At 45.2% G+C, this 26476-nt stretch overlaps 2 protein-coding genes across 5 annotated transcripts in view; one reads left to right on the top strand and one right to left on the bottom strand.

Moving 5' to 3' along the window:
• LRRC20 (leucine rich repeat containing 20) overlaps positions 1 to 26476 on the top strand; it is a 787843-nt gene that overhangs the window by 439517 nt on the left and 321850 nt on the right. The window lies entirely within an intron of this gene.
• LOC130282344 (ropporin-1-like) overlaps positions 6867 to 26476 on the bottom strand; it is a 90834-nt gene continuing 71224 nt past the window's right edge. The window contains exons 5-6 of one of the 3 annotated variants that reach the window (XM_056530491.1): positions 26043 to 26215; positions 6867 to 7295 (exon numbers count right to left, since the gene is read on the bottom strand). In XM_056530491.1, the coding sequence (XP_056386466.1) occupies positions 7229 to 7295; positions 26043 to 26215 (240 nt within the window). In that variant the 3' untranslated portion in view covers positions 6867 to 7228. The remainder of the gene's footprint in view (positions 7296 to 26042; positions 26216 to 26476) is intronic. The other 2 variants (XM_056530492.1, XM_056530489.1) reach the window with 2 other exon arrangements.

Raw genomic sequence — 26476 nt, 5'->3', positions numbered from 1 at the left:
TACCCTTATAAGTTTTCTTGTGCTTTCTTAGCTCGGGGGGAGGGGGGGGTGTAGCTGTGGGGGTTACCTCTCCTTCATGCACATCCATGGCTCTGCATTTGATAGAGCCTGGCTAAACCAGGCTCTACCAAATGATCACAGAGCACAAAGATCAATCAAGTTTCATGGAACTTCATTGATCTGTATGAGGAAAGTGTGTAAAAAAAAAAAAAAGTTTTTTAAAAAATTTAAAAAAATTAACCCCTTCCATATTAAATGTTCAAATAAACCCCACTTCTCCAATTTTTTCTTTGAAAAAAAACATGTAAACATAATTTTAAAAAGAACATATTTGGTATAACTGTCCAAACTATCAAAATATAAAATTATTAATCATGTACGGTAAACGACATAAAAGTAAAACAATGCAAAACCCCAGAATTGCATTTTTTATTGTGATTTGCAATGACATAGTCCTTTTTTCTTTTTTTTTCTTTTTTTTTTTTGGGGGGGGGGGGAGGGGGCGGCTCCTGGACCCAGCCAGCACAAGGTCTTGGGCCGGCCTTGCCTGGCGATAATTGCAAATGAGAAGAGGAGTGACCCTGACGCCTGAAGCCGACATTATGAACATAAATGTTCAGAATGCCAGGTTGCCGGCCCTGAGCTTGTGGGAGGGCACTGGACCTCCTGCGATCAGACATCCTCCCACACCTCCTCCCATAGACATGAATGGAGGGGGAATGACGGCTGTGGTCGTCTGTCATCCGACACGGAGAAGAGTTTGCTCCGCACACCGGATGACTGGGGTGCTGCACCAGATAATGTTGGGGTCCCATTTGCCGGATTCCCTTGATCAGACTTCTTATCCCCTATTCTTTGCATAGGGGATAAGATGTCTATAGGTGGAATGTTACTACAGAGAAAGATGCATAGTTCTTTCCAGTCTGACCCCAGTGCTGACTGCTTTCACCTCTGTGTCCAGAGTAGAGCAAATACTCATAGCAAGCCTCTCCTGCTCTGGACAGTTCCTCATATTGACAGAGGTAACAGCAGAAAGCACTATGGTCAGACTAGAAAGATATCACAACTTCCTCTGGAGCATACAGCAGCTGATAAATACTGGAAGGATTAAGATTTTTAAAAGACGTAATTTACAAATCTGTATAACTTTTTGCCACCAGTTGTTTTTCCACCAGAGTACCCCTTTAAGTGAATGGAGCGGAGCTGCAATACCACACACAGCCTGTTAACAGGGGCATTTTAAATAGAATAGAGCCTTGGTTTTTTTTTATTTTTTTTTTTTATTCTCTAACTATCCTCTTTAACAAGGCTTCTCTCTGAGTCTTGCGAGAATGGGTTTGGTGCTACTAACAAATAAATTTGATGGTTAACCTGTTGGGGATGAAGGGCGTATGCATACGTCCTTGCGTCCTGGTACTTAAGGACGCCCGTGGGAATTTCGGTCCTCGCCGCGCGCCGGGCGGGGACTGGGCCGGGGTGACTGCTGATATCTATCAGCAGGCACCCCGTGCAAATGCAAATGACCCCCCCCCCCCCCATGTCGGCGATCGGCGCAAATCGCAAGTGAATTCACACTTGCAATTTGCGCCGACACCGGGTCATTACGGGTCTATGGTGACCCGGTGACCCGGAATAGAAGGGGGATCGCGGTTGTCTAAGACAACTACGATCCCCCTACAGTGATAGGAGTGAGGTGGCAGGGGTGCCACCCCTCCTATCTCTGCTATTGGTGGTCTAGACGCGACCACCAATAGCAGATCAGGGGCGGAGGAGTTTACTTTCGTTTTCCCCGTCCTGCCCACCCACAATAGGCGGGGCAGGATGGGAAAAACGACGGGGACCGAACGCCGGAGGTCCACTTACCCCTCCGGAGGCTGCAGGCGATGGGGATCGGCGGGCGGCAACGGAGATCAGCGCGTGCGGCGTGCGGCAGAAGAGGACGGCTCCCTGGACCCTACGGAAGCCGGTAAGTTGCCTAGCAACATCTGGAGGGCTACAGTCTGGGACTGTAGCCCTCCAGGTGTTGCAAAACTACAACTCCCAGCATGCCCAGACAGCTGTTTGCTGTTTGGGCATGCTGGAATATGTAGTTTTGCAACAGCTGGAGGGCTGCAGTTTGAGACCACTATATAGTGGTCTCTAAACTGTATCCCTCCAGATTTAGCAAAACTACAACTCCTAGCATGCTCAAACAGCTCTTTGCTGTCTGGACATGCTGGGATTTGTAGTTTTGCAACATCTGAAGGGTCACAGTTTGGAAATCACTGGGCAGTGGTCTATAAACTGTAGCCCTCCAGATGTTGCAAAACTGCAATTCCCAGCATGCTGAAACAGCAAACAGCTGTCTCGGCATGCTGGGAGTTGTAGTTGCGTAACCTCCAGCTGTTGCATAACTACATCTCCCAGCATGCCCTTCGGTGATTAGTACATGCTGGGAGTTGTAGTTTTGCAACAGCTGGAGGTACACTGGTTGGAAAATACTGTTAGGTAACAGAACCTAACTGAAGGTTTTCCAACCAGTGTGCCTCCAGCTGTTGCAAAAGTACAACTCCCAGCATGCACGGTATGTCAGTACATGCTGGGAGTTGTAGTTTTGCAACAGCTGGAGGCACACTGGTTGGAAAATACTGTAAGGTAACAGAACCTAACTGAAGGTTTTCCAACCAGTGTGCCTCCAGCTGTTGCAAAAGTACAACTCCCAGCATGCACTGTCAGTGCATGCTGGGAGTTGTGGTTTTGATACAGCTGAAGGTTTGTCCCCCCATGTGAACGTACAGGGTACATTCACATGGACAGGTTTACAGTAAGTTTCCTGCTTCAAGTTTGGTCTGCGGCAATTTTTTTGCCGCAGCGCAAACTCCTAGCGGGAAACTCACCGTAACACGCCAGTGCGAATGTACCCTAAAAACACTACACTACACTACACTAACACATAATAAAGAGTAAAACACTACATATACACCCCCTTACACTGTCCCCCCCAATAAAAATGAAAAACGTATTGTACGGCAGGGTTTCCAAAACGGAGCCTCCAGCTGTTGCAAAACAACAACTCCCAGCCTTTCTGGACAGCCACTGACTGTCCAGGCATTCTAGGAGCTAAGCAACAGCTGGAGGCACCCTGTTTGGGAATCACTGGCGTAGAATACCCCTATGTCCACCCCTATGCAATTCCTAACAGTCCTCAAATGCGCATGGCGCTCTCTCACTTCAGAGCCCTGTCGTATTTCAAGGAAACAGTTTAGGGCCACATATGGGGTATTTCCGTAATCGGGAGAAATTGCACTACAAATTTTGGGGGGCTTTTTCTCCTTTTACCCCTTATGAAAAGGAAAAGTTGGGGGTTACACCAGCCTGTTAGTGTAAAAAAAAAAAATGTTTACACTAACATGCTGGTGTTGCCCCATACTTTTTATTTTCACAAGCAGGAAAAGGAAAAAAAGCCCCCCAAAATTAGTAACGCAATTTCTCCTGAGTATGGAATTACCCCATATGTGGGCGTAAAACGCTCTGCGGGCGCACAACAAGGCTCAGAAGTGAGAGCGCACCATGTATATTTGAGGCCTAAATTTGTGATTTGCACAGGGGTGGCTGATTTTACAGTGGTTCTGACATAAATGCAGAAACATAAATACCCACATGTGACCCCATTTTGGAAACTACACCCCCACGGAACGTAACAAGGGGTATAGTGAGCATTTACACCCCACAGGTGTTTGACGAATTTTCATTAAAGTTGGATGGGAAAATGAAAAAAAAAATGTTTTCACTAAAATGCTGGTGTTACCCTAAATTTTTCATTTTCACAAGGGAAAATAGGAAAAAAGCCCCCCAAAATTTGTAACCCCATTTCCTCTGAGTAAGAACATACCCCATATGTGGATGTAAAGTGTTCTGCGGGCGCACTACAATGCTCAGAATAGAAGGAGCGCCATTGGGATTTTGAAGAGAAAATGTGTCCGGAATTGAAGGCCACATGAGTTTACAAAGCCCCCATAGTGCCAGAACAATGGACCCCCCCCCCCCCACGTGATGCCATTTTGGAAACTACACCCCTCGTGTAATGTAATACGGAGTACAGTGAGCATTTACGCCCCACATGTGTCTGACAGATTTTTGGAACAGTGGTCCGTGAAAATGAAACATTTTATTTTTCATTTGCACAGTCCACTGTTTCAAAGATCTGTTAAACGCCAGTGGGGTGTAAATACTCACTGCACCCCTTATTAAATTCTGTGAGGGGTGTAGTTTCCAAAATGGGGTCACATGTGGGGGGTCGACTGTTCTGGCACCACAGGGGGCTTTGTAAAGGCACATGGCCCCTGACTACCATTCCAAACGAATTCTCTTTCCAAAAGCTCAATGGCGCTCCTCCTCTTCTGAGCATTGTATTTCGCCTGCAGAGCATTTTACGTCCTAACATGGGGTATTTCCGTACTCAGAAGAGAATTGGTTACAAATTTTGGGGGGCATTCTCTCCCATAACCCTTTGTAAAAATGGTAAATTTGGGGAAGAAACTGCACTTTAGTGAAATTATTTTTTTTCATTTACACATCCGATTTTAACAAAAAGTCGTCAAACACCTGTGTGGTGTTAAGGCTCACTGGACCCCTTGTTACGTGCTTTGAGGGGTGTAGTTTCCAAAATGGTATGCCATGTGGGGTTTTCTGCTGTTCTGCCACCATAGGGGCTTTCTAAATGTGACATGCCCCCCAAAAACCATTTCAGCAAAATTCACTCTCCAAAATCCCATTGTTGCTCCTTCCCTTCTGAGCCCTCTCCTGCGCCCGCCGAACACTTGACATACACATATGAGGTATTTCCTTACTCGAGAGAAATTGGGTTACAAATTTTTGGAGGCTTTTTCTCCTATTACCACTTGTAAAAATTCAAAAACTGGGTCTACAAGAACATGCGAGTGTAAAAAATGAAGATTTTGAATTTTCTCCTTCACTTTGCTGCTATTCCTGTGAAACACCTAAAGGGTTAACAAACTTACTGAATGTCCTTTTGGATACTTTGAGGGGTGCAGTTTTTATAATTGGGTCATTTGTGGGGTATTTCTAATATGAAGACCCTTCAAATCCACTTCAAACCTGAACTGGTCCCTGAAAAATTTCGATTTTGAAAATTTTGTGAAAAATTGGAAAATTGCTGCTGAACTTTGAAGCCCTCTGATATCTTCCAAAAGTAAAAATATCTCAACTTTATGATGCAAATATAAAGTAGACATATTGTATTTGTGAATCAATATATAATTTATTTGGAATGTCTATTTTCCTTACAAGCAGAGAGCTTCAAAATTTGAAAATGTTGCATTTTTCTAATTTTTCATCAAATTTTGGAATTTTTCACCAAGAAATGATGCAAGTATCGACAAAAATTTACCACTACCATAAAGTAGTATATGTCACGAAAAAATAATCTCAGAATCAAATTTATAAGTAAAAGCATCCCAGAGTTATTAATGCCTTAAAGTGACAGTGGTCAGATTTGCAAAAAATGCTCCCGTCCTTAGGGTTATAATGGGCTCCGTCCCCAAGGGGTTAATATAATAGCCCATGGATGTTATTAATAACCCTAAATCTATTCATTTCAATGTTTAATACCCCCTTTTTTAGTTTAAGGCTATCTGGGCCCCAATGACCCTTCTTGCAATGTGGTGGTTGAGTTTAAGGAAACTTTAAATCCCAACAATGAATAAAGTATTTTTTTTTATTTATTTATTTATTTTTTTTATAAAAACAATTGGCTAACAATCTTATTGTACAATAATGTTGACGGAAGGTGTAGGGGCAGATGGTGTTGCCCAGGGGTAGATGGTGTTAATCCCTTAGTGTTCGTGATGCCAGGGCATGGTTTGCCTATGTAACCACCCGAAGGTAGCACCGCTAGTCCTAGGTTAGGCAGGGAAAATAATAGTCCAAGACCAGGATAAAGTTAACGGTAGCTTTAACTGAGGTAGACAGATGGTAAAGTCTTAACAGCTCTGAGCAAGGAGCCCATTGGCTAGCTGCGGGTCATCTGGTCCTCCGGTGCTCTCTGGGTAACAAAACATATGACTTAAACATGTGACAACCATTATCAGGTGACTTACAATCATGTGACCATATCAAAGGTCCTTTACACTAAATATACAACCTATACACAATATGGGGGAACACTGCAGGAGAGCCCTGAGGACGTACAAGGACTCAACCTAACAGGACTGTAGGAGCATATCCCATACTGGGACATCACAGAAGGTAACAAGGCTAGAAAATCTGTGAAGAATCACAGCACCAAGGATTTTTCTGGGCCAATATGATTGATGGCCTTTCCTTAGAATAGACCATCAATCGCTGGTCGATACACACATTACACAGGGAATGGCACTTGAAGCAGTTTGCTTCGTTCACTGTGCCCATCCAGAAAATAAGCTGTAATATTAGCACAGAAAATCTATTTAAGTAGAGCTGCCTCCTCACTATTCAGGAAGTGATGTTATATAATCTGCTATGGTGGAAAAGCTTTTTAAATGCTGTATAGTAGGCAATGTCTTAGGATAGTTACACTACAACTAAGAGAAATTGACAGCCTGCTCAACCGTCCTATGTGGGAACAGCTTTAAAAACATCCAAGTAGAATTGGTCACAGCACAAAAGCAGCAGACTCCAATATGTAAAGAAGGCTGTGGTCTTTTATTAGTTACCAGCAGTGCAATGTTTAGGCTATAGATTTGCATTTGTCAGCTTTAAAAACAGTCATTACTTAAGTTAATCTATGTAGTCTATGTCAACATTCATTGCTATTGTACTGCTATGCGCATTGGAGACAGGGAGCTGGTTTGCCAAGCTCCCCTTCCTCCTCAGTATTTACTGTCTGGCCCTCCCTGTTATTAATATTTAAATGTCTTCACTAGCTTGCCAGAGTTGAGTGCTCTGCTCTTGGAGAAGAGTGCAGACGCTACCGCTTCACCGCACCTGGCAGGCGTTCACGTCCTAGTGACATGAGAGTGAATACATTTGCATATTCATGACGGGAGTGGTCCGGGAAGTGAACGACTGTTTTTAAAGCTGTGAACAGGCTGTCCATTTTACTTTTATGAAAGCCTTCTGTAATACAGTATGTTTATTTTTAACATGCAGTTTTTATTTTGTTAAAGATGAAGAACAAGGGTCATTGATGCTGGTATTTTAATGTACTCCTACTAGATTCAGCTTTTTCCAGGAAACCCATCTTCAGTCATTATTCCAACATCACATTTGGATTCTCAGTGAATTCAGATATATTAATCGTCCCATCTGGTCCAATCCTGTTAGGATACAAAATGCATTCTACTTAGACTTGTGTGCTTTTGCTTTGTACAATCCTTTCTAGAAAATAAATTACACTATTTTTCTCCTTTGCAGAATGTATCTGTGCTAAAGTAATGATAATAGGATATTATGTCTGACAACATCTATAAACAGTCATCTACAAACATCATAAAAATGTGTGACCGTATCCAGATTATATTTCATGCTGTAGAAGTGCTCCGATGTGTGATCCTGCCTCCAAACCACACTGCACACACATAGCTGTGGCCAAGTAGTCCGGTATGTCTGCTCTTAGCAGTGCCGCAGTGTATTTTCCCCTGCATGAAATATCCTGTATGTTTGACCCTGTCCCAAAAGAATACCTGTCTGCATTTTTGAATATGTTTATGATACAAGAGATTTTATGTACTTGAAGGAAGTGTCAGGAGATTCTAAGGGGGTGCCCCATGTGAGGACATTGCCGTCCCCATCAATGGCATATATTTGGTGCAGATTTTGACGAAAGATATTTTTCGATCAGGGACAGAAATTTTGCAGACTGGATAGGGCACAATGGGTTATGCGGAAAGTCGTCCTGCGCTGTCGGTGAATCCCAAGATAGAATCGGAGTCAAAGATGTAGGTAAGAGAGTAGAACTTTATTGAAACATGCAACGCGTTTCAGGGCCGAGATGGCCCTTTCATCAGGCATGCAAACAAGTTAAAAATGCCAGTATATATACACACACACAAATAGACCAGGAAATGACGACAAATCTAATTAACATACCAATTAAAATGCCAATGGAGTGGAGAGGTAGAGACGAATATATCCATAAAACTATAAATTCTAGATTACAAGATACAAAAATATAAATATATAGAAGATATAAAAAATATATATATATATATATATATATATATATATATATATATATATATAAAATTATAACAAAAAGTTGTTAAATCATAGTTCTATCAATTGTCTCATTAAGCCCCTCGGGAACCAAAGAATTAATTTAAAAAATCCAATAAGATTCCCGGTTTATCAGTTGCTGTAAACGATTAGGATTTAACAACTTTTTGATTTAGCAACTGATAAACCAGGAATCTTATTGGATTTTTAAAATTAATTATTTGGTTCCCAAGGGGCTTAATGAGACAATTGATAGAACTATGATTTAACAACTTTTTGTTATAATTATATATATATATATATATATATATATATATATATATATATATATATATATCTTCTATATATTTAGATTTTTGTATCTTGTATTCTAGAATTTATAGTTTTATGGATATATTCGTCTATACCTCTCCACTCCATTGGCATTTTAATTGGTATGTTAATTGGATTTGTTGTCATTTCCTGGTCTATTTGTGTGTGTGTATATATACCGGCATTTTTAACTTGTTTGCATGCCTGATGAAAGGGCCATCTCGGCCCTGAAACGCATTGCATGTTTCAATAAAGTTCTACTCTCTTACCTACATGTTTGGCTCCGATCCTATCTTGGGATTCACCGGGAGCGCAGGACGACTTTCCGCATTACCCAGTGTACCCGATCCAGCATCCTATACACGCAAGTCCGGCGTGGGAAACCTGCAGCAGCGTGTGTGTGACCCCTTTCGAAGTCCAGTGAGCATTGTGCCTCAGTTGTTGCACAACCATAGAAGGTGAGCAAATTACTCACCGATATTATCATAATTCCCTATCTTGGTGGTCCTACCCATAGAAGCGCTCCTGTCTTCTTTTTATTTCAGAAATTTAGCAGAGGAAGCTCTACCACTAAAATTCCATAGTGTGGACTTAACAGTGGAATTCCATTGACAGCAATGGGATCCTGCTGCACCAAAATTTCCAAGCATAATTTCTAAGAGGAACTCCTCGGAATTTCCTCAGTATGAAACCTGCTATTGAAAACTATGCATACATTGATTTGGAATAATATCTATGATGTAACATCATTTTATACTTCTGTACCTCTTGATAGAGCCCTGATTGCATTGTCCTTTATTTGAAACAATACAGTAAACATTTCTTGGACCTATGGCAATTTATTGAGCCAGTCACGTTGCTGACTTTTCAAAAACACAAACCCTGTATATTGATGCTAAGGATCCCACTGACTATCTTTTTTTCTAGTAAGAGAGTCATTTTTAAGCCCTATACAGGATGACTTATTCAAATGTAAACTTCATACATAAATATATTCAAGTTGTTTCAGAATGAAGTTTTTAAAGAGGTTTTCCAGTTATTAAAAACATATCTTCTATCCATAGGATAGAGGATAAGTGTCTGATTGCAAGTGGTCCAACTGCTGAGACCCCCTGCAATCTCCAAAACTGAGCCCGTCTCTTAAACACTGAGCCCTCTGGCCTACACCTTCCAACTCATTTTTCCTAATGTGTTATTGAAGGTAAAATTAGTATGTGGGATGTACATAACATAAGTATAAAACTAGAACAGCTGAACATATTAGCGGCTCCTCTTCTGCTGATATCACAACAATATAGTTTACAGACAGTTCCTTGAAGTGTATAACAGCGACACTAGTGCATTATCAGTCCTTGGCTTCAAAAGGGCCCAAAGAGATGGGAGACTGGTTTGTTGTTGATTCTTTCTGGATATTAATATTGGAGACCAAATTCCCATTTTGCTTAATTGCCAGAAAGGGGACATGACTATTGTGTGACTTACTGCACCAGAAATGTCACCAAAAGTATGGTATTATATCTTAGATCAAATAAAGCCAGATAATAGCTGGTCTAAGTTCTAGTCATTGTGATAAGTCTGGTGCATTTTTGGACTGTTTGCATATCATGATTTGCCCATACATTGACATATAGTCATAAATAGATGCTAATGTATAGTGGCGGGCACTAGCAGTGACTCCCTTCTCTTTAGTGACCCATAGAAACAAGCAGGTGATGTGGAAAGGGCCACAGCACTTAAAGGGGTATTCCAGGCAAAAACATTTTATCCCCTATCCAAAAGATAGGGGATAAGATGTCTGATCGCGGGGGGCCCGCTGCTGAGACAACCCCCCCCCCCCCCCGCGATCTCCCTGCAGCACCCGCTTTCTCTCCAGTTTCGGAAAGCACAGGGTTTCCGGGACTGGGGACGTGACGTAACGCCACGCCCCCTCCATTCAAGTCTATGGGAGGGGGCGTGACGACCATCACGCCCCCGCCCATAGACATGAATGGAGGGGGCGTGGCGTGACGTCACATCCCCAGTTCCAGAAACCCGGAGGTTTCCGAAACTGGAGATTCAGCACCCGCATAGTAAGCTGGTGCTGCAGGGAGATCGTGGGGGGTCTCAGCAGCGATTTTCAGCAACTAATTTTGGTGCATGTAGTTATCATTTTTTTAAAGTAGTAAAATAAATGCTAACATTTTTTATTTTTCCGAATATAGAGATGTATGAGGGCAAATTTTTTGCTCCATGGTCTATAGTTTTTATCGTGGCAGTGTGAAGAAATATGTTCTGGATCCAGAAATTCAGTAAAACATTTATTTTATATGTAATCCAAAGCATAAAAAATTTGGCAAGACACCACCTAGCCAGTGATACACCACAACATGAACGCGTTTCAAGCACATGCGCGCTCTTGATCACAGTGATCAAGAGCGCGCATGCACTCGAAACACATCCATGTTGCATTGTATCACTGGCTAGGTGGTGTGTCATGAGTGCTATCTTGCAAGATTTTTGGTGCTTTGGATTACAAATAAAATCAATGTTTTTCTTCACACTACTACGTATCAAGCAGGGCCAGGCTTAGGATCCGTGCAAGACCATTGGGAGGTGAGCTGAAGATTCTGTTTGTACTTTCTTTGCAGTTTTTATCGGGACCATTTTTATTTTGATGTACCTTTTGATCGTGTTTTATTCATTTTTTTAGTATATGAAGTGACCAAAAATACACATTTCTGCATTTCTGCATTTCTGCACCTTGGACCATGCAATTTAATTAACATTATATTTTAATAGTTCAGGAATTTACGCATGCGGCAATACCACACATGTTAGGGTTTAATTTTTATTTTTTTTAAAAAGGGGGGTTATTGAAACTTTTATTAGGGAAGGGGTTCATGCACATTTATTAACTTTTTTTTTTACACTTATTTTAGTCCCCATAGGGGACTATACCATGCAATCTTTAGATTGCATACACTGATCACTGCTTCTCCATAGGAGAGCGTTGATCAGTGTAATTGGTGTTCTGCTGCTCCAGCCTGCAAGGCAGGCTTGGAGCAATAGGACACCAATTGGACAGGGTGGAGCAAGGTAAGAAGCCTCCGGCTGTCCTCTAAGCTGTTCGGAACACCGCGATTTCACCACGGTGGTCCGGAACAGCCCACTGAGCTACCTAGCAACAGTTTTCTCCCGTTTTAGACACCATGATCAACTTTGATTGCGGCGTCTAAAGGGTTAATGCCCGGGTTCAGTAGTTAAAGAAGGAAGTGATCTGATTGGTTGCTATGGGCATCTCAGCAACTTTTCCTCTGGAGAGGTTTTGATAAATCTCCCCATTAGTGTTTACAGTTAAGTTAATCGGTGCTAAATTGGGAAAGAACCAAAAGGAGTTGAGCCAAGGGGGCAGCAAAATAAGGTTTTGCTTAGGTGAAAAAATCCTTGCACCAGCCCTGGCGCTCAGGCACCGAGTGAGAAAGGCTTTTGACACATCTGTAGGACAAGTCAAAACCTTTTTCTTAGTGAAAGGTACACTTGAAACAAACTATTCACATGAAATCACTATTGGGTTTGGATAGAAAACTTTTTCTCATAGAAATACCACGTTTTTAAAATTATATTGGCAAAGCTATAGAAATATGCTATTCAGAGAGCAGCATTGGTTATTTTATCCATGATTGCTGTGCCCTTCAGTTGCAAGGTGAAAAATGTTAAAGTATTGTAAAAACACATAACGGAAAAACAGAATTTGTGGATAAATTTTAAATATAGTAAGGACATTCTGTTTCTATGGCTGTAAATGTGAAGAGCAAATTTATTTGAAAAACATCTGCAAATATGTGGTATATAATTGGAATGATAATCACTACCATTCTGAATACATTAAATTCAGATTGGGGGTGAATAATCCATTTTTCTTCCCTTAATTTATTGTAATGACTATGATAACTGATATTTGTAATTTATGACTAAAATAGAGAAAAAAAAAACAACAACCAAACAGTCCGCACTTTTACAATAATGCAATTATGTTATGTTTCTTAGCATATTTACAGATTGTTAATGTAACTTTTAATCAATCCATTAAGTCTATGGGAAGGCCACCTGATTAAAGTGAGTGCCTGAACCTAAGATGGCATAGTGCTGTGCAGTGGCCACCACACCCAGGACACCAAAGCCCATAGGGAGATTGACCTAGTGGCCAGACAGTCCTAATTTTGCCTGACCAAGATTCCTGGTCTGGGCCACACCATTTCTCAGACAATGCACAGTATGAGTAATGGCCAAAGCTAGAGATGAGCAAATCGAATCTTACAAATCCGAATTTACGAATTACAAATTTCATGAAAAAGTCGATTTGTAACGAATGTGAATATTGCTGCAATTCTATGACAACATGAATTGCTTCATTAAACTCCATTTAGTGTGGTTCAGGCCCCAGGGCATCTAAAATGGCAGATCCACATGTGAGGACATTGGACAAGGTATCCTGGGAAGGTGGGAACAAGTGTAGGCGGGATGACCCTGAATCATATGCAGGATGCAGCCTGTCACCCCTGTGATGTCACAGCCCTATATAATTGGCAGCCATTTTGCGACAGACAGCTCTGTGTGTTACACAGAAAAGCTTTTTCCAGCAGCGATTTACCTACTAGTCAAGTCAGCGTTCTGTTGGACAGAGAGCAGTTTGTTTTTTACAGAAAGCATTCTTACTGCAGCGATCCACCTCCCAGTCACTGTCTACAGCTTTCAATTATAGAAAGCATCAGAGAGCAGTGTGTTGCACAGAAGAACAGCAGTGATTAAGCTCAAGCACAAATCATGCCTAGAAGCACTGATAGGGAAGGGAGTGAGATTGAGAGAGCGCAATTTTTGCTGTAGTACACAGCAACAGTGTGCTTCAGCACTGGAGTCTACTGCTGGTGTTGTTCACATACTTTTTTAAGTTTACTATGGCGCATTTTTCTGCCCTCATAAGTGCATAGCACATATGTACATCTAAATGTTGTACCATTTATTCCTGATAAAGTTTTAAGGGCCTAGTTACTGTAAAAGGCCAGCCTAAAGTACTCACCTGCTGCTGTTCTAGACAAATTCTGTTTTAAGCGTAGTGAAGCATATTGTACTCCCCTCATATATACGCACTAATTATGTCAGGCAGAGGAGTGCCAGGACATGCATAGAAGAGTGGCAGAGGCCTAAATTCATCAGGCGCAGGCAGAGGTTGCAGCAGACTAGGGGCAAGTGGCAGCAGGAGTGGCAGCGAGAGGCCTGATCTCCTGGTATCAGCTAGCAGTCGTGTCTCAACCAGCAACCCATCTGCCGTCAGCGATTGGTTAACACGGTCATCCACTTCATCACAAGTCACATCTTATACCCCCAGTCAACAGTCAGTGGGTTCCTCAGACATAATCCTCAGTTGGCATGGCCTGGGAGTAGTCCCTGTCCTCCCATAGCAGCTACTGCCCAGCCAAGAAGTGGAGGAGACATACATCGCTTCCTCCGCTAGGCAGGCAAGTAGTGATGAGGAGTGTGACGTGGGAGGTTGTGTTGCCAGCATTCAGGTGGTGTTACCAGCTGAAGCAGACACTGTTGAGGAACCTGAGGGGGAAATCAGTGATGTACAGACACTTGTTGATGTTGATGAAGCTGAACGCAATAGGGAGCCGGGTGCAGAAGGGGCTTCATCATCATCAGAAGGGGTTGCAGGTTGACTGTGAGGCAGCAGCTGAGCCATCAAAGTGGTAGCATGGTTGGCAGTCAGTATGGTGGCAGAAGTGTATATTCTGGACCCAACCGTGCCCAGGGGAGACCGCCTGCTTCGCAGCAGCATACCTTTCTGAGAGGTACCACCAAAAATACAGAAAAAATTATGCACAAATGAATAACTAAACAAGAAATGGAAGAAAGTTAACAAAATCTTTATTGAAGTATATCATTAATTAAAAGACGATAGCACAAGTACATAATAAAAACAAGGCACCAGAAAATACTACAGATGGGTAGGTGAGGACTAGAACTGAGTATAGAGAGGTAATGAATATAGATATAAATACAAGGTCAAAGGGCAATCAAAGTATATGTCAGAGGTGGAGACGCACCAAATGGCTGCTGAACGCAAGCACGAGGGCAGGGAGAGAATAAACAAAGGGATCAAACCCAAGGACCAGAGGGAACAAGTATGCCAGACCTTACCTACCAACCCCAACGATCGTTTCACCACTAAATGGCTTCCTTTCTGAGAGGTAGTGGAACAGGGGTTCCTGGAGACAGCGGCAGTAGCAGTCAATTAGTGCGGACTGTTGGTGGGAAAATCAGTTACTCGGCAGTGTGGCAGTTTTTCATAAAGCATCCGGAGAAGGTTAACATAGCCAGATGTGTCAGCTGAAGGTGAAGCGTGGTGAGGGCCCCAATGTTGGCACCACGGACCTGCGTCAACATATGCAGCGCCACCATTAAGTGGCCTGGGAGAACTGTGGTTCTGATGTGGTGGTCCAGCCTGCTGCATCAAACAGGTGGTGGAGCCTTTCAGCCAGCCAAGGCTCCACCACCTCAGCCGAAGGGAGCTGTGTGTCATATCCTCCTTCTGTCGCTCCAGATGTCCCTGCCCCTCCTTCTTTTAGTCAGTCATTCCGCCAGCAATCCAGTGGCGAATTCATGTCCAAGAGACAACAGTATGCGCTCACTCAGCCAATGGCGCAGAAGCTGAATGTGCACTACTTGCTGGTGCTGCAGTCCCTCCCTTTTCAAGCACCTTTCAGAGAACTGATGGCTTGTGCCAAGCCGAGATGGAGAGTCCCAAGCCGTCATTTCTTTGTGAAGAAGGCAGTACCAGCCCTGCACAATTTTGTGGAAGAGAAGGTGGGCCAGTCCTTGAGCCTGTCGGTGTGTACCAAACTGCTCGGCAGCGCCAACGCCTGGAGCTGTAACTATGGTCAGGACAACAAATGTTCTTTACGGCCCACTGGGTGAATGTGGTTTCTGCACAGCTACAATACCAACTTGGACAGGTCACGCTGCTTCCTCCTCCATGCTCTCAGGCCGTTGGTCCTGTGACAGTGTGCAACTCCGCCTCCTCATCCTCTACCGTTTCCTCAGCCTCCACTGCACGGACAAGTCTCAGTGCCCCTTCAGCATACCATGTGTGCAGGGCATGGCGGTGTCAAGCTGTTCTTCAGATGGTTTGCATTGGCGAACGGAGTCACACAGGGGAGGAACTTCTAAAAGTCATTCATGAAGAAATCGGAGCATGGCTTACTCCACATAAACTGGAAATGGGAACCATGGTGACTGACAACAGGAAGAATATCTTGTCTGTGCTGCAACAAGGAAGGCTGAGCCATGCGCCCTGCACGACACACGTGTTCAATCTGGATTTCAAGCGGTTCCCTCCATTTGCAAGACATACAATGGGAAGGAAACTGTGCACTTCATTCACTCGTACACTGCAAAGCACACCCTCCTTGTGCTGCAGCATCAGAATGGTATCCCCCAACATAGTCTGATTTGCGACGTTGCCACACGTTGGAATTCCACCCTCCATATGTTGGACCGACTGTGCGAACAGAGAAAAGCCATCACCGATTTCTTGATGATCCGAGCGGAGAGGAGTACTCCCCTGTGTAACTTCAATGTCAACCAGTGGCAGCTCATATGTGACACCTGCCGTTTGCTTAGGCCCTTTGAGGAAACCCCATTATTAGTCAGTTGCCAGGATTACGGGATGAACAACGTCATTCCACTGCTTCATTTCCTACAACATGTGTTGCAAACGATGGCTTTTCAGGGCACTTGAGACATGGCACCCACATCTCACAGCCACATGAGCCCTGTGGGGGCTGAACTGAAGGAGGAGGCGTAGGGGCACAGTGGAGCACAGTTTAGGTTTCACGAAATGGGCGGTTTTTCTAGTCATCTGACAGGAGAGGAGGAGCAGGAGCAACCAGTGGAGTTAGAGGGTTATGAGGAAGGAGATACAGAGGACCCAGACACACCATGGCAGTATGCAGTGGAGATTGAGGCAGGGAGTCCCTCCAGGTCACTTGCACAAATGGCACAATGCATGCTCACTTGCTTGTGTAGTTACCACCAAATTGTCACCATTCGACAGCGGGATGACTTCTGGCTCTCCCCTTTATTGGACCCTCGCTTACAGCACAAAATGGGGGCCTTTTTTACACCCACTGAGAGGGAGGACAAACTGACCTACTACAGAGACTATTGGCACCATCGTCCATCCTCTCAAAGGTCTGACTCGGTGGGGCCCTTTGCGCTCACTTTCCACTGCCATGGCTGCTGGAGAGGGGTGGGGTGGCAGGAGCAGTACCAGCTCCATCAGCAGCCTGAGTCTAGAGACGCTGATGAGTACCTTTCTTCACCCGCATAGTGAAGCAACTCATCAGCAGCAGGTAGACCTGGAGCAGGACCTAAACCAGCAGGTTGTGACATACCTTGACATGCCCATGCCAACACACCTTAAAGATCTGCTGGGCTTCTGGGCTGCCAAACTTCATTTGTGGCTGCAACTAGCAGAGTTTGCCCTGGAATACCTGTCCTGCCCGGCCAGTAGTGTGGGTGTTTGGTGCGGCGGGGGCCATAGTCACCCGAAGGAGAACTCGTCTGTCCATGAAAAATGAAGATGAATCAGGCATGGATCAGCCAGGATTTCCAACCACCAATGCCTGATGCATGACAGTAGATTGACCATGATGCCACGCCAACACTTCACAAATATGAATAGTGCCAGATTTAAGGTGCTGCTCCTCAGTTACAAAAATTCCTCTACATCAGACCTTTTTTCCCCAACCTTTGTTACCTGGTACTGGTATTGCCACCCACCACATCACTCTGTCACTGGGTCACTTTCAGGACTCCTGATGCTGCTGCCACCTCCAGGCTGTCTAATTCTGCCACCATATGTTCTCCTCATGCTGCCGCCACCTCCAGGTTGTGCCATTCAGCCACTCTATGGTCTTCTCATGCTGCCGCCAACTCCAGGTTGTGCCATTCAGCCACTATATGGTCTCCTCTTGCTGCCACAAACTTCAACCTATGTCATTCAGCCACTAAATGGTCTCCTCATGCTGCCGCCACCTCCACACTGTGTCATTCAGCCACTATATGCTCTACTCATGCTGCTGCCAACTCCAGGCTGTGCCATTCAGCCACTATATGGTCTCCTCTTGCTGCCACAAACTCCAGGCTGTGTCATTCAGCCACTATAGGGTTTTCTCATGCTTCTACCACCTCCACGCTGTGTCATTCAGCCACTATGTGGTCTCCTCTTGCTGCTGCAAACTCCAGGCTGTGCCATTCAGCCACTATGTGGTCTCCTCATGCTGCTGCCACCTCCACACTGTGTCATTTAGTCACTACATGTTCTACTCATGCTGCCGCCAACTCCAGGCTGTGGTCATTCTGCCACTATATGGTTTTCTCTTGCTGCTGGACCTGGGACATTACCTAAAAAATTATATGGTAGCACTAGCTACCATAAATCTTCAATTTAATTTAGAAAATTCATCTTTTAATCTTAGGGATTGTGAAGCCCTATTGTCTCCTCATGCTGCCGCCAGCTCCAAGCTGTGTCAGTCAACCACTATATGGTTTACTCATGCTGCATGGTCTGGGACATTATTTAAATCTTCGTTTTAAATGTGAAAATTCATCTTTTAATCTTAGAGTTTGTGAAGCCCTATGGTGGTCTCATGCTGCTGGGACATTACCTAAACATTTTTATGACAGCACTAGCTACCATAAATCTTCAATTTAAATTTGAAAATTCATCTTTTAATCTTAGGGATTGTGAGGCCCTATGTTCTGCTCTTGCTGCCGCCAATTCCAGGCTGTGTCATTCTGTCAGATTATGGTCTCCTCATGCTGATGACAACTCTAGGCTCTGTCATTGTGTCGCCATGTGCCTCCTTGTTAGATTGGGTTTTGTGGTCATACAGTATTAGTAAATGCCAGGACATTAAACTTTGGAATCTAATATGAATCTTAAATTTTAAAAAAAATTGATTTAATCTTTTCAAGACTGAGGCCCTATGGTCGTTGACCTCATATTACCTGTGGAATTATCACAAGAAAACAATTACACAGCTTGGAGCAATAACAATGAACCATAACTGATTAAATGAAACATTCGCACTTTCACAGTCAGGGGGGCGGTGAGAGGCAGGAGCTGGAACAGGTGGTATCTCGCCTGGCGGAGGACCGTCAGCTCGATGCTCACCAGAATGTATAATCAAAAATTAATCAAATTAAATTAAATAAAAATTACATAAAAAATCTGCCATATCCAGACATTCTGCGGCAGTGATTATAATAGTGATGCCTGTAATCTGCATGTCATATTAAATAACAGTATTATTTCACTAACACTGCACACTCCTTATGCATGTTAGGACAAGGTAAAAGCGTTCTACACCCCTATTGAGCCTCTCTGTAGGCCAGAAATAGCCGTTTTTAATAGCGATTCATGTTGAATAAATTCGGACCGAACCAAATTTCTTCGGAAAATACGGAAAAAACTCTTTTTGCAATCTCCTACTGATCTTTGTCATGTCATCTGTGATCTTATATAAACACACACATATGATATAGCAGTTCTTTGTGAACCTCATGCTATGTGCAATCACCCTCTCAACACTACAATAAGTGTCATAATGTATCAAAATTAAAACACTAATATATATGATGTGACCATCTCTTAATGATCCATGAAATCATCCGTTGTGGGAATGAAGTGACTACGTAGTTGCAATGCTTAGTGCAGGGGGAACTCCGCAAAGGAACCTCTTATTGCTCAGCCTTAGTGGGTCCCAAAAATCACACAATACAGATACACAATCTCTGTGACATGTCGCAATACAGATACACAATTTCTGTCACATGTCGCAATACAGATACACAATTTCTGCAGTGGCCCCTTGAAAAAGGAAACGAAACGGCGTTGGGGAGCCGAGCACGGCACTTTAGAATGGGTAAGCCCTAATTAGCACCTTATGCACTCGTATCTCTTTATGGCAAATAGCCAATATATTTGGATTTAGTTGTCAGTAATACACTGGGAGCCTCTTTCCGGAGGGAATATTTACCCATCCGGGGTCCCCAGTGTTTACACAGGACATATTTTTAGTGTGCAGGTGCATTGCATACAACTTCCACAGAGTTGTTCCCAGATTATTACATTATTGTCCGTGTCTCTGTACTGTTGCTCGGCCTATGCTCTTGAGGTCCTCAGTTATTTCAGCTCCATTTTTTGGTCTTATGTTTTTATACTTTGTTTATTTAATAAAGATATTATATTTAATTAAGCGGCATTTAGTTACTCTTTTTTTTTTTTTTGGTGTGGTGGACAATACAGATACACAATCTCTGTGACATGTCGCAATACAGATACACAATCTCTGTGACATGTCGCAATACAGATACACAATTTCTGTGACATGTCGCAATACAGATACACAATTTCTGTGACAACACTTTATCAGATAGGAATATTACACTGTATGCTTCATGCTAAAACATTGTACTGTCACGATTCGGCTGGCCGGTGGTGGATCCTCTGTGCCAGAGAGGGATTGGCGTGGACCGTGCTGGTGGACCGGTTCTAAGTTGCTACTGGTATTCACCAGAGCCCGCCGCAAAGCGGGATGGTCTTGCAGCGGCGGTAGCAACCAGGTCGTATCCACCAGCAACGGCTCAACCTCTCTGACTGCTGAAGATAGGCGCGGTACAAGGGAGAAGACAAGAGCAAGGTCGGACGTAGCAGAAGGTCGGGGCAGGCAGCAAGGATCGTAGTCAGGGGCAACGGCAGGAGGTCTGGAACACAGGCTAGGAACACACAAGGAAACGCTTTCACTGGCACAATGGCAACAAGATCCGGCGAGGGAGTGCAAGGGAAGTGAGGTACAAATAGGGAGTGCACAGGTGAACACACTAATTAAGCTAACTGCGCCAATCAGTGGCGCAGTGGCCCTTTAAATTGCAGAGACCCGGCGCGCGCGCGCCCTAGGGAGCAGGGCCGCGCGCGCCGGGACAAGACCGACGGAGAGCGAGTCAGGTACGGGAGCCGGGATGCGCATCGCGAGCGGGCGCCTGCCACATCGCGAATCGCATCCCGGCTGAGAGAGGTATCGCAGCGCACCCGGTCAGCAGGTCTGACCGGGGCGCTGCAATTGCGAGAATGTTGCGAGCGCTCCGGGGAGGAGCGGGGACCCGGAGCGCTCGGCGTAACAGTACCCCCCCCCCCCCTTGGGTCTCCCCCTCTTCTTGGAGCCTGAGAACCTGAGGACAAGACTTTTGTCTAGGATGTTGTCCTCAGGTTCCCAGGATCTCTCTTCTGGACCACAGCCTTCCCAATCCACCAAGAAATTTTTTTTTCCTCTGACCGTCTTGGAGGCCAGAATCTCCTTCACGGAGAAGACGTCAGAAGAGCCGGAAACAGGAGTGGGAGAAACAAGTTTGGGAGAGAAGCGGTTAATGATGAGTGGTTTAAGGAGAGAGACATGGAAGGCATTGGGAATACGAAGAGAAGGAGGAAGAAGGAGTTTGTAAGAGACAGGATTAATCTGGCACAAGACTTTGAAAGGACCAAGATAGCGTGGTCCCAGTTTGTAACTGGGGACACGAAAGCAGACATATTTAGCGGAGAGCCATACCTTGTCTCCGGGCGCAAAAATGGGGGGAGTTCTTCTTTTCTTATCGGCAAACCTTTTCATGCGGGATGAAGCCTGTAAAAGAGAATTTTGGGTCTCTTTCCATATGGTGGAAAGATCACGAGTCACTTCATCCACAGCGGGCAAACCAGAGGGCAAGGGAGTAGGGAGGGGGGGAAGAGGGTGACGGCCGTACACCACGAAAAATGGGGACTTAGCAGAAGATTCTGAGACTCTGAAGTTGTATGAGAATTCGGCCCATGGTAGAAGATCTGCCCAGTCATCCTGGCGGGAGGAAACAAAATGCCGTAAATAGTCACCCAGGACCTGGTTAATTCTTTCTACTTGCCCATTGGATTGGGGATGATAAGAAGAAGAGAAGTTTAATTTAATCTTGAGCTGTTTACAGAGGGCCCTCCAGAATTTAGACACGAATTGGACGCCTCTATCCGAGACGATCTGCGTGGGCAAACCGTGAAGACGAAAAATGTGTACAAAAAATTGTTTTGCCAACTGAGGCGCTGAAGGAAGACCAGGAAGAGGAATAAAATGTGCCATCTTGGAAAATCGATCAACGACCACCCAAACAACGGTGTTGCCACGGGATGGGGGTAAGTCTGTAATAAAGTCCATACCAATCAGTGACCAAGGCTGTTCGGGGACAGGCAGAGGATGAAGGAGACCAGCAGGTTTCTGGCGAGGAGTCTTATCCCGGGCACAGACAGTACAGGCCCGCACAAAATCAACAACATCCGTCTCCAGAGTCGGCCACCAATAGAAACGAGAGATGAGTTGCAAGGATTTTTTGATGCCCGCATGGCCTGCGAGGTGGGAGGAGTGTCCCCATTTGAGAATCCCGAGACGTTGGCGTGGAGAAACGAAGGTCTTCCCTGGAGGAGTTTGCCTGATGGAGACTGGAGAAGTGGAGATCAGACAGTCAGGAGGAATGATGTGTTGCGGAGAGACCTCTACTTCCGAGGCATCCGAGGAACGAGAGAGGGCATCGGCCCTAATGTTCTTGTCGGCAGGGCGAAAGTGAATTTCAAAGTTAAAACGGGCAAAGAACAACGACCACCTGGCCTGGCGAGGGTTCAGCCGTTGGGCAGACTGGAGATAGGAGAGATTCTTGTGATCGGTGTATATGATAACAGGAAATTTTGATCCCTCCAGCAGGTGCCTCCATTCCTCAAGCGCCAATTTAATGGCCAGTAATTCTCGATCCCCGATGGAGTAGTTCCTCTCCGCCGGAGAGAAGGTCCGAGAAAAAAAACCACAAGTAACAGCATGCCCGGAAGAATTTTTTTGTAGAAGGACAGCTCCAGCTCCCACTGAGGAGGCATCTACCTCCAATAGGAAGGGTTTAGATGGGTCAGGTCTGGAGAGCACGGGAGCAGAAGAAAAGGCAGACTTGAGACGTTTAAATGCGTCTTCCGCTTGGGGAGACCAGGACTTGGGATTGGCATTTTTCTTGGTTAAATCCACGATAGGAGCCACAATAGTGGAAAAGTGTGGAATAAATTGTCTGTAATAATTGGCGAACCCCAAAAAATGTTGGATAGCACGGAGTCCGGAGGGGCGTGGCCAATCTAAGACGGCAGAGAGTTTGTCTGGGTCCATTTGTAATCCCTGGCCAGAGACCAAGTATCCTAGGAAAGGAAGAGATTGGCATTCAAACAGACATTTCTCCATTTTGGCATAAAGTTGATTGTCTCGAAGTCTCTGAAGAACCATGCGGACATGTTGGCGGTGTTCTTCTAAGTTGGCAGAAAAAATCAGAATATCGTCCAGATAAACCACAACACAGGAATATAAGAGATCACGAAAAATTTCATTAACAAAGTCTTGGAAGACGGCAGGGGCGTTGCACAGGCCAAAGGGCATGACCAGATACTCAAAGTGTCCATCTCTGGTGTTGAATGCAGTCTTCCATTCGTCCCCCTCGCTGATGCGGATGAGATTATAAGCACCTCTTAAGTCCAGTTTGGTAAAGATGTGGGCACCTTGAAGGCGATCAAAGAGTTCTGAGATAAGAGGTAGGGGGTAGCGGTTCTTTACCGTGATTTTATTAAGTCCGCGGTAATCAATGCAAGGACGTAGGGAGCCATCTTTTTTGGACACAAAGAAAAATCCAGCTCCGGCAGGAGAGGAGGATTTGCGGATAAACCCCTTTTTTAAATTTTGCTGGATGTATTCAGACATAGCAAGAGTCTCTGGAGCAGACAGAGGATAAATTCTGCCCCGGGGTGGAGTAGTACCCGGGAGGAGGTCAATAGGACAGTCATAAGGCCTGTGAGGAGGTAAAGTCTCAGCTTGCTTTTTGCAAAACACGTCAGCTTAGTCCATATAAGCCTTAGGAAGACCGGTTACAGGGGGAACCACAGGGTCACGGCAGGGAGTACAGGGAACCGGTTTAAGACAGTCCTTGAAACAAGAGGTACCCCAGCTCTTGATTTCTCCTGTGGACCAATCAAGGGTTGGGGAATGGCGTTGAAGCCACGGTAATCCAAGAAGAATTTCGGAAGTGCAGTTGGAGAGGACCAAAAACTCAATTTTTTCGTGATGAGGTCCGATGCACATTAGGAAAGGTTCCGTGCGGTAACGTACGGTACAGTCCAATCTTTCATTGTTAACACAATTGATGTAGAGGGGTCTGGCGAGACTGGTCACTGGGATGTTGAACCTGTTGATGAGAGAGGCCAAAATAAAATTTCCTGCAGATCCGGAATCCAAGAAGGCCATAGCAGAGAAGGAGAAGGTAGAGGAAGATATTCGCACAGGCACAGTAAGGCGTGGAGAAGCAGAGTTGACATCAAGAACTGCCTCACCTTTGTGCGGAGTCAGCGTACGTCTTTCCAGGCGGGGAGGACGGATAGGACAATCCTTCAGGAAGTGTTCGGTACCGGCACAGTACAGGCACAGATTCTCCATGCGGCGTCGTGTCCTCTCTTGAGGTGTCAAGCGAGACCGGTCAACTTGCATAGCCTCCACGGCGGGAGGCACAGGAACGGATTGCAGAGGACCAGAGGAGAGAGGAGCCGGGGAGAAAAAACGCCTTGAGCGAACCAAGTCCATATCCTGGCGGAGCTCCTGACGCCTTTCGGAAAAATGCATGTCAATGCGGGTGGCCAGATGAATAAGTTCATGCAGGTTAGCAGGAATTTCTCGTGCGGCCAGAACATCTTTAATGTTGCTGGATAGGCCTTTTTTAAAGGTCGCGCAGAGGGCCTCATTATTCCAGGATAATTCGGAGGCAAGAGTACGGAATTGGATGGCGTACTCGCCAACAGAAGAATTACCCTGGACCAGGTTCAGCAGGGCAGTCTCAGCAGAAGAGGCTCGGGCAGGTTCCTCAAAGACACTTCGAATCTCCGTGAAGAAGGAGTGTACAGAGGCAGTGACGGGGTCATTGCGGTCCCAGAGCGGTGTGGCCCATGACAGAGCTTTCCCAGACAGAAGGCTGACTACGAAAGCCACCTTTGACCTTTCAGTAGGAAACTGGTCCGACATCATCTCCAAGTGCAGGGAACATTGCGAAAGAAAGCCACGGCAAAACTTAGAGTCCCCATCAAATTTATCCGGCAAGGATAATCGTAGGCCAGAAGCGGCCACTCGCTACGGAGGAGGTGCAGGAGCTGGCGGAGGAGATGATTGCTGAAGCTGTGGTAGTAGCTGCTGTAGCATCACGGTCAGTTGAGACAGCTGGTGGCCTTGTTGCGCTATCTGTTGCGACTGCTGGGCAACCACCGTGGTGAGGTCGGCGACAACTGGCAGTGGGACTTCAGCGGGATCCATGGCCGGATCTACTGTCACGATTCGGCTGGCAGGTGGTGGATCCTCTGTGCCAGAGAGGGATTGGCGTGGACCGTGCTGGTGGACCGGTTCTAAGTTGCTACTGGTATTCACCAGAGCCCGCCGCAAAGCGAGATGGTATTGCAGCGGCGGTAGCAACCAGGTCGTATCCACCAGCAACGGCTCAACCTCTCTGACTGCTGAAGATAGGCGCGGTACAAGGGAGAAGACAAGAGCAAGGTCGGACGTAGCAGAAGGTCGGGGCAGGCAGCAAGGATCGTAGTCAGGAGCAACGGCAGGAGGTCTGGAACACAGGCTAGGAACACACAAGGAAACGCTTTCACTGGCACAATGGCAACAAGATCCGGCGAGGGAGTGCAGGGGAAGTGAGGTACAAATAGGGAGTGCACAGGTGAACACACTAATTAAGCTAACTGCGCCAATCAGTGGCGCAGTGGCCCTTTAAATTGCAGAGACCCGGCGCGCCCTAGGGAGCGGGGCCGCGCGCGCCGGGACAAGACCGACGGAGAGCGAGTCAGGTACGGGAGCCGGGATGCGCATCGCGAGCGGGCGCCTGCCGCATCGCGAATCGCATCCCGGCTGAGAGAGGTATCGCAGCGCACCCGGTCAGCAGGTCTGACCGGGGCGCTGCAATTGCGAGAATGTTGTTAGCGCTCCGGGGAGGAGCGGGGACCCGGAGCGCTCGGCGTAACATGTACATTGTAACAATCTAGCTGTGTGGGTACAAAATCCTTGAAGGGGTTATCATTTAACATTTTTTTTAAGATACAGAATAAAAAAAAAAATATCACATAAAGGATTGGATCTCCCACATCTGCCCTTTCTACACCATTCTAACTTCTTGGTCCAGTTTAAACACACAAGAATGACCCCTGAGCAGTAGCAGAGGCTGCTGACCACTATGGCAAATGATTGGCTAAGCAGGCATTTCCATCTATTTCTTGTGTCTTGAGATGGGACCAGGATGTAGAGATAAGCAAAAACTCTATAAATCCAGTATGTTTTTTTAGACAAATATTTCTCTAGCAATCACCCCTTTTACATACCTACAGTCAGTCAATAACAGAAATGTTTAAGACTTACACGTGGTGTTCTAAATAATTCAGCATTTGATGCACCTGCTGCTCTGACACTTCACCATCTACTGCTGCTAGAAAGCTGTAAAGGAACTGGAATGTGCTGAAAGTAATACGAGGAGGTCCACTTGCTCCATCTGACAAGACCTCACATACAAGTTTCAGGGTTTTAGCAATTGTCTGTTAAAAAGAAAAAAAAAATGTATAATGATAAGGTCTTTTGGGACAGCCATGCAAGTGGACACCATTAAGCAGATAATATTGTACAATATGCCGAAGGGTTTTCCAGGACTAAAACATTGAAGGCCTAGTATGTACCATCAAAATTTTATTGTGGGGAATGTCTAACACAGGGGTTTTTAACCCAGGGGTTCGGTGAGTCAGTCCCGGGCGTTCGGTGGAGGAGGTCACAACAGGACAGGCAAGCCAAGCAATTGCTTG

The sequence above is a fragment of the Hyla sarda genome, chromosome 7 (assembly GCF_029499605.1).
Source record: "Hyla sarda isolate aHylSar1 chromosome 7, aHylSar1.hap1, whole genome shotgun sequence".
NCBI classification, from domain to species: domain Eukaryota; kingdom Metazoa; phylum Chordata; class Amphibia; order Anura; family Hylidae; genus Hyla; species Hyla sarda.
The sequence above is the reverse complement of the archived record's forward strand: the minus strand, read 5'-3'. Positions and strand labels throughout refer to the sequence as shown.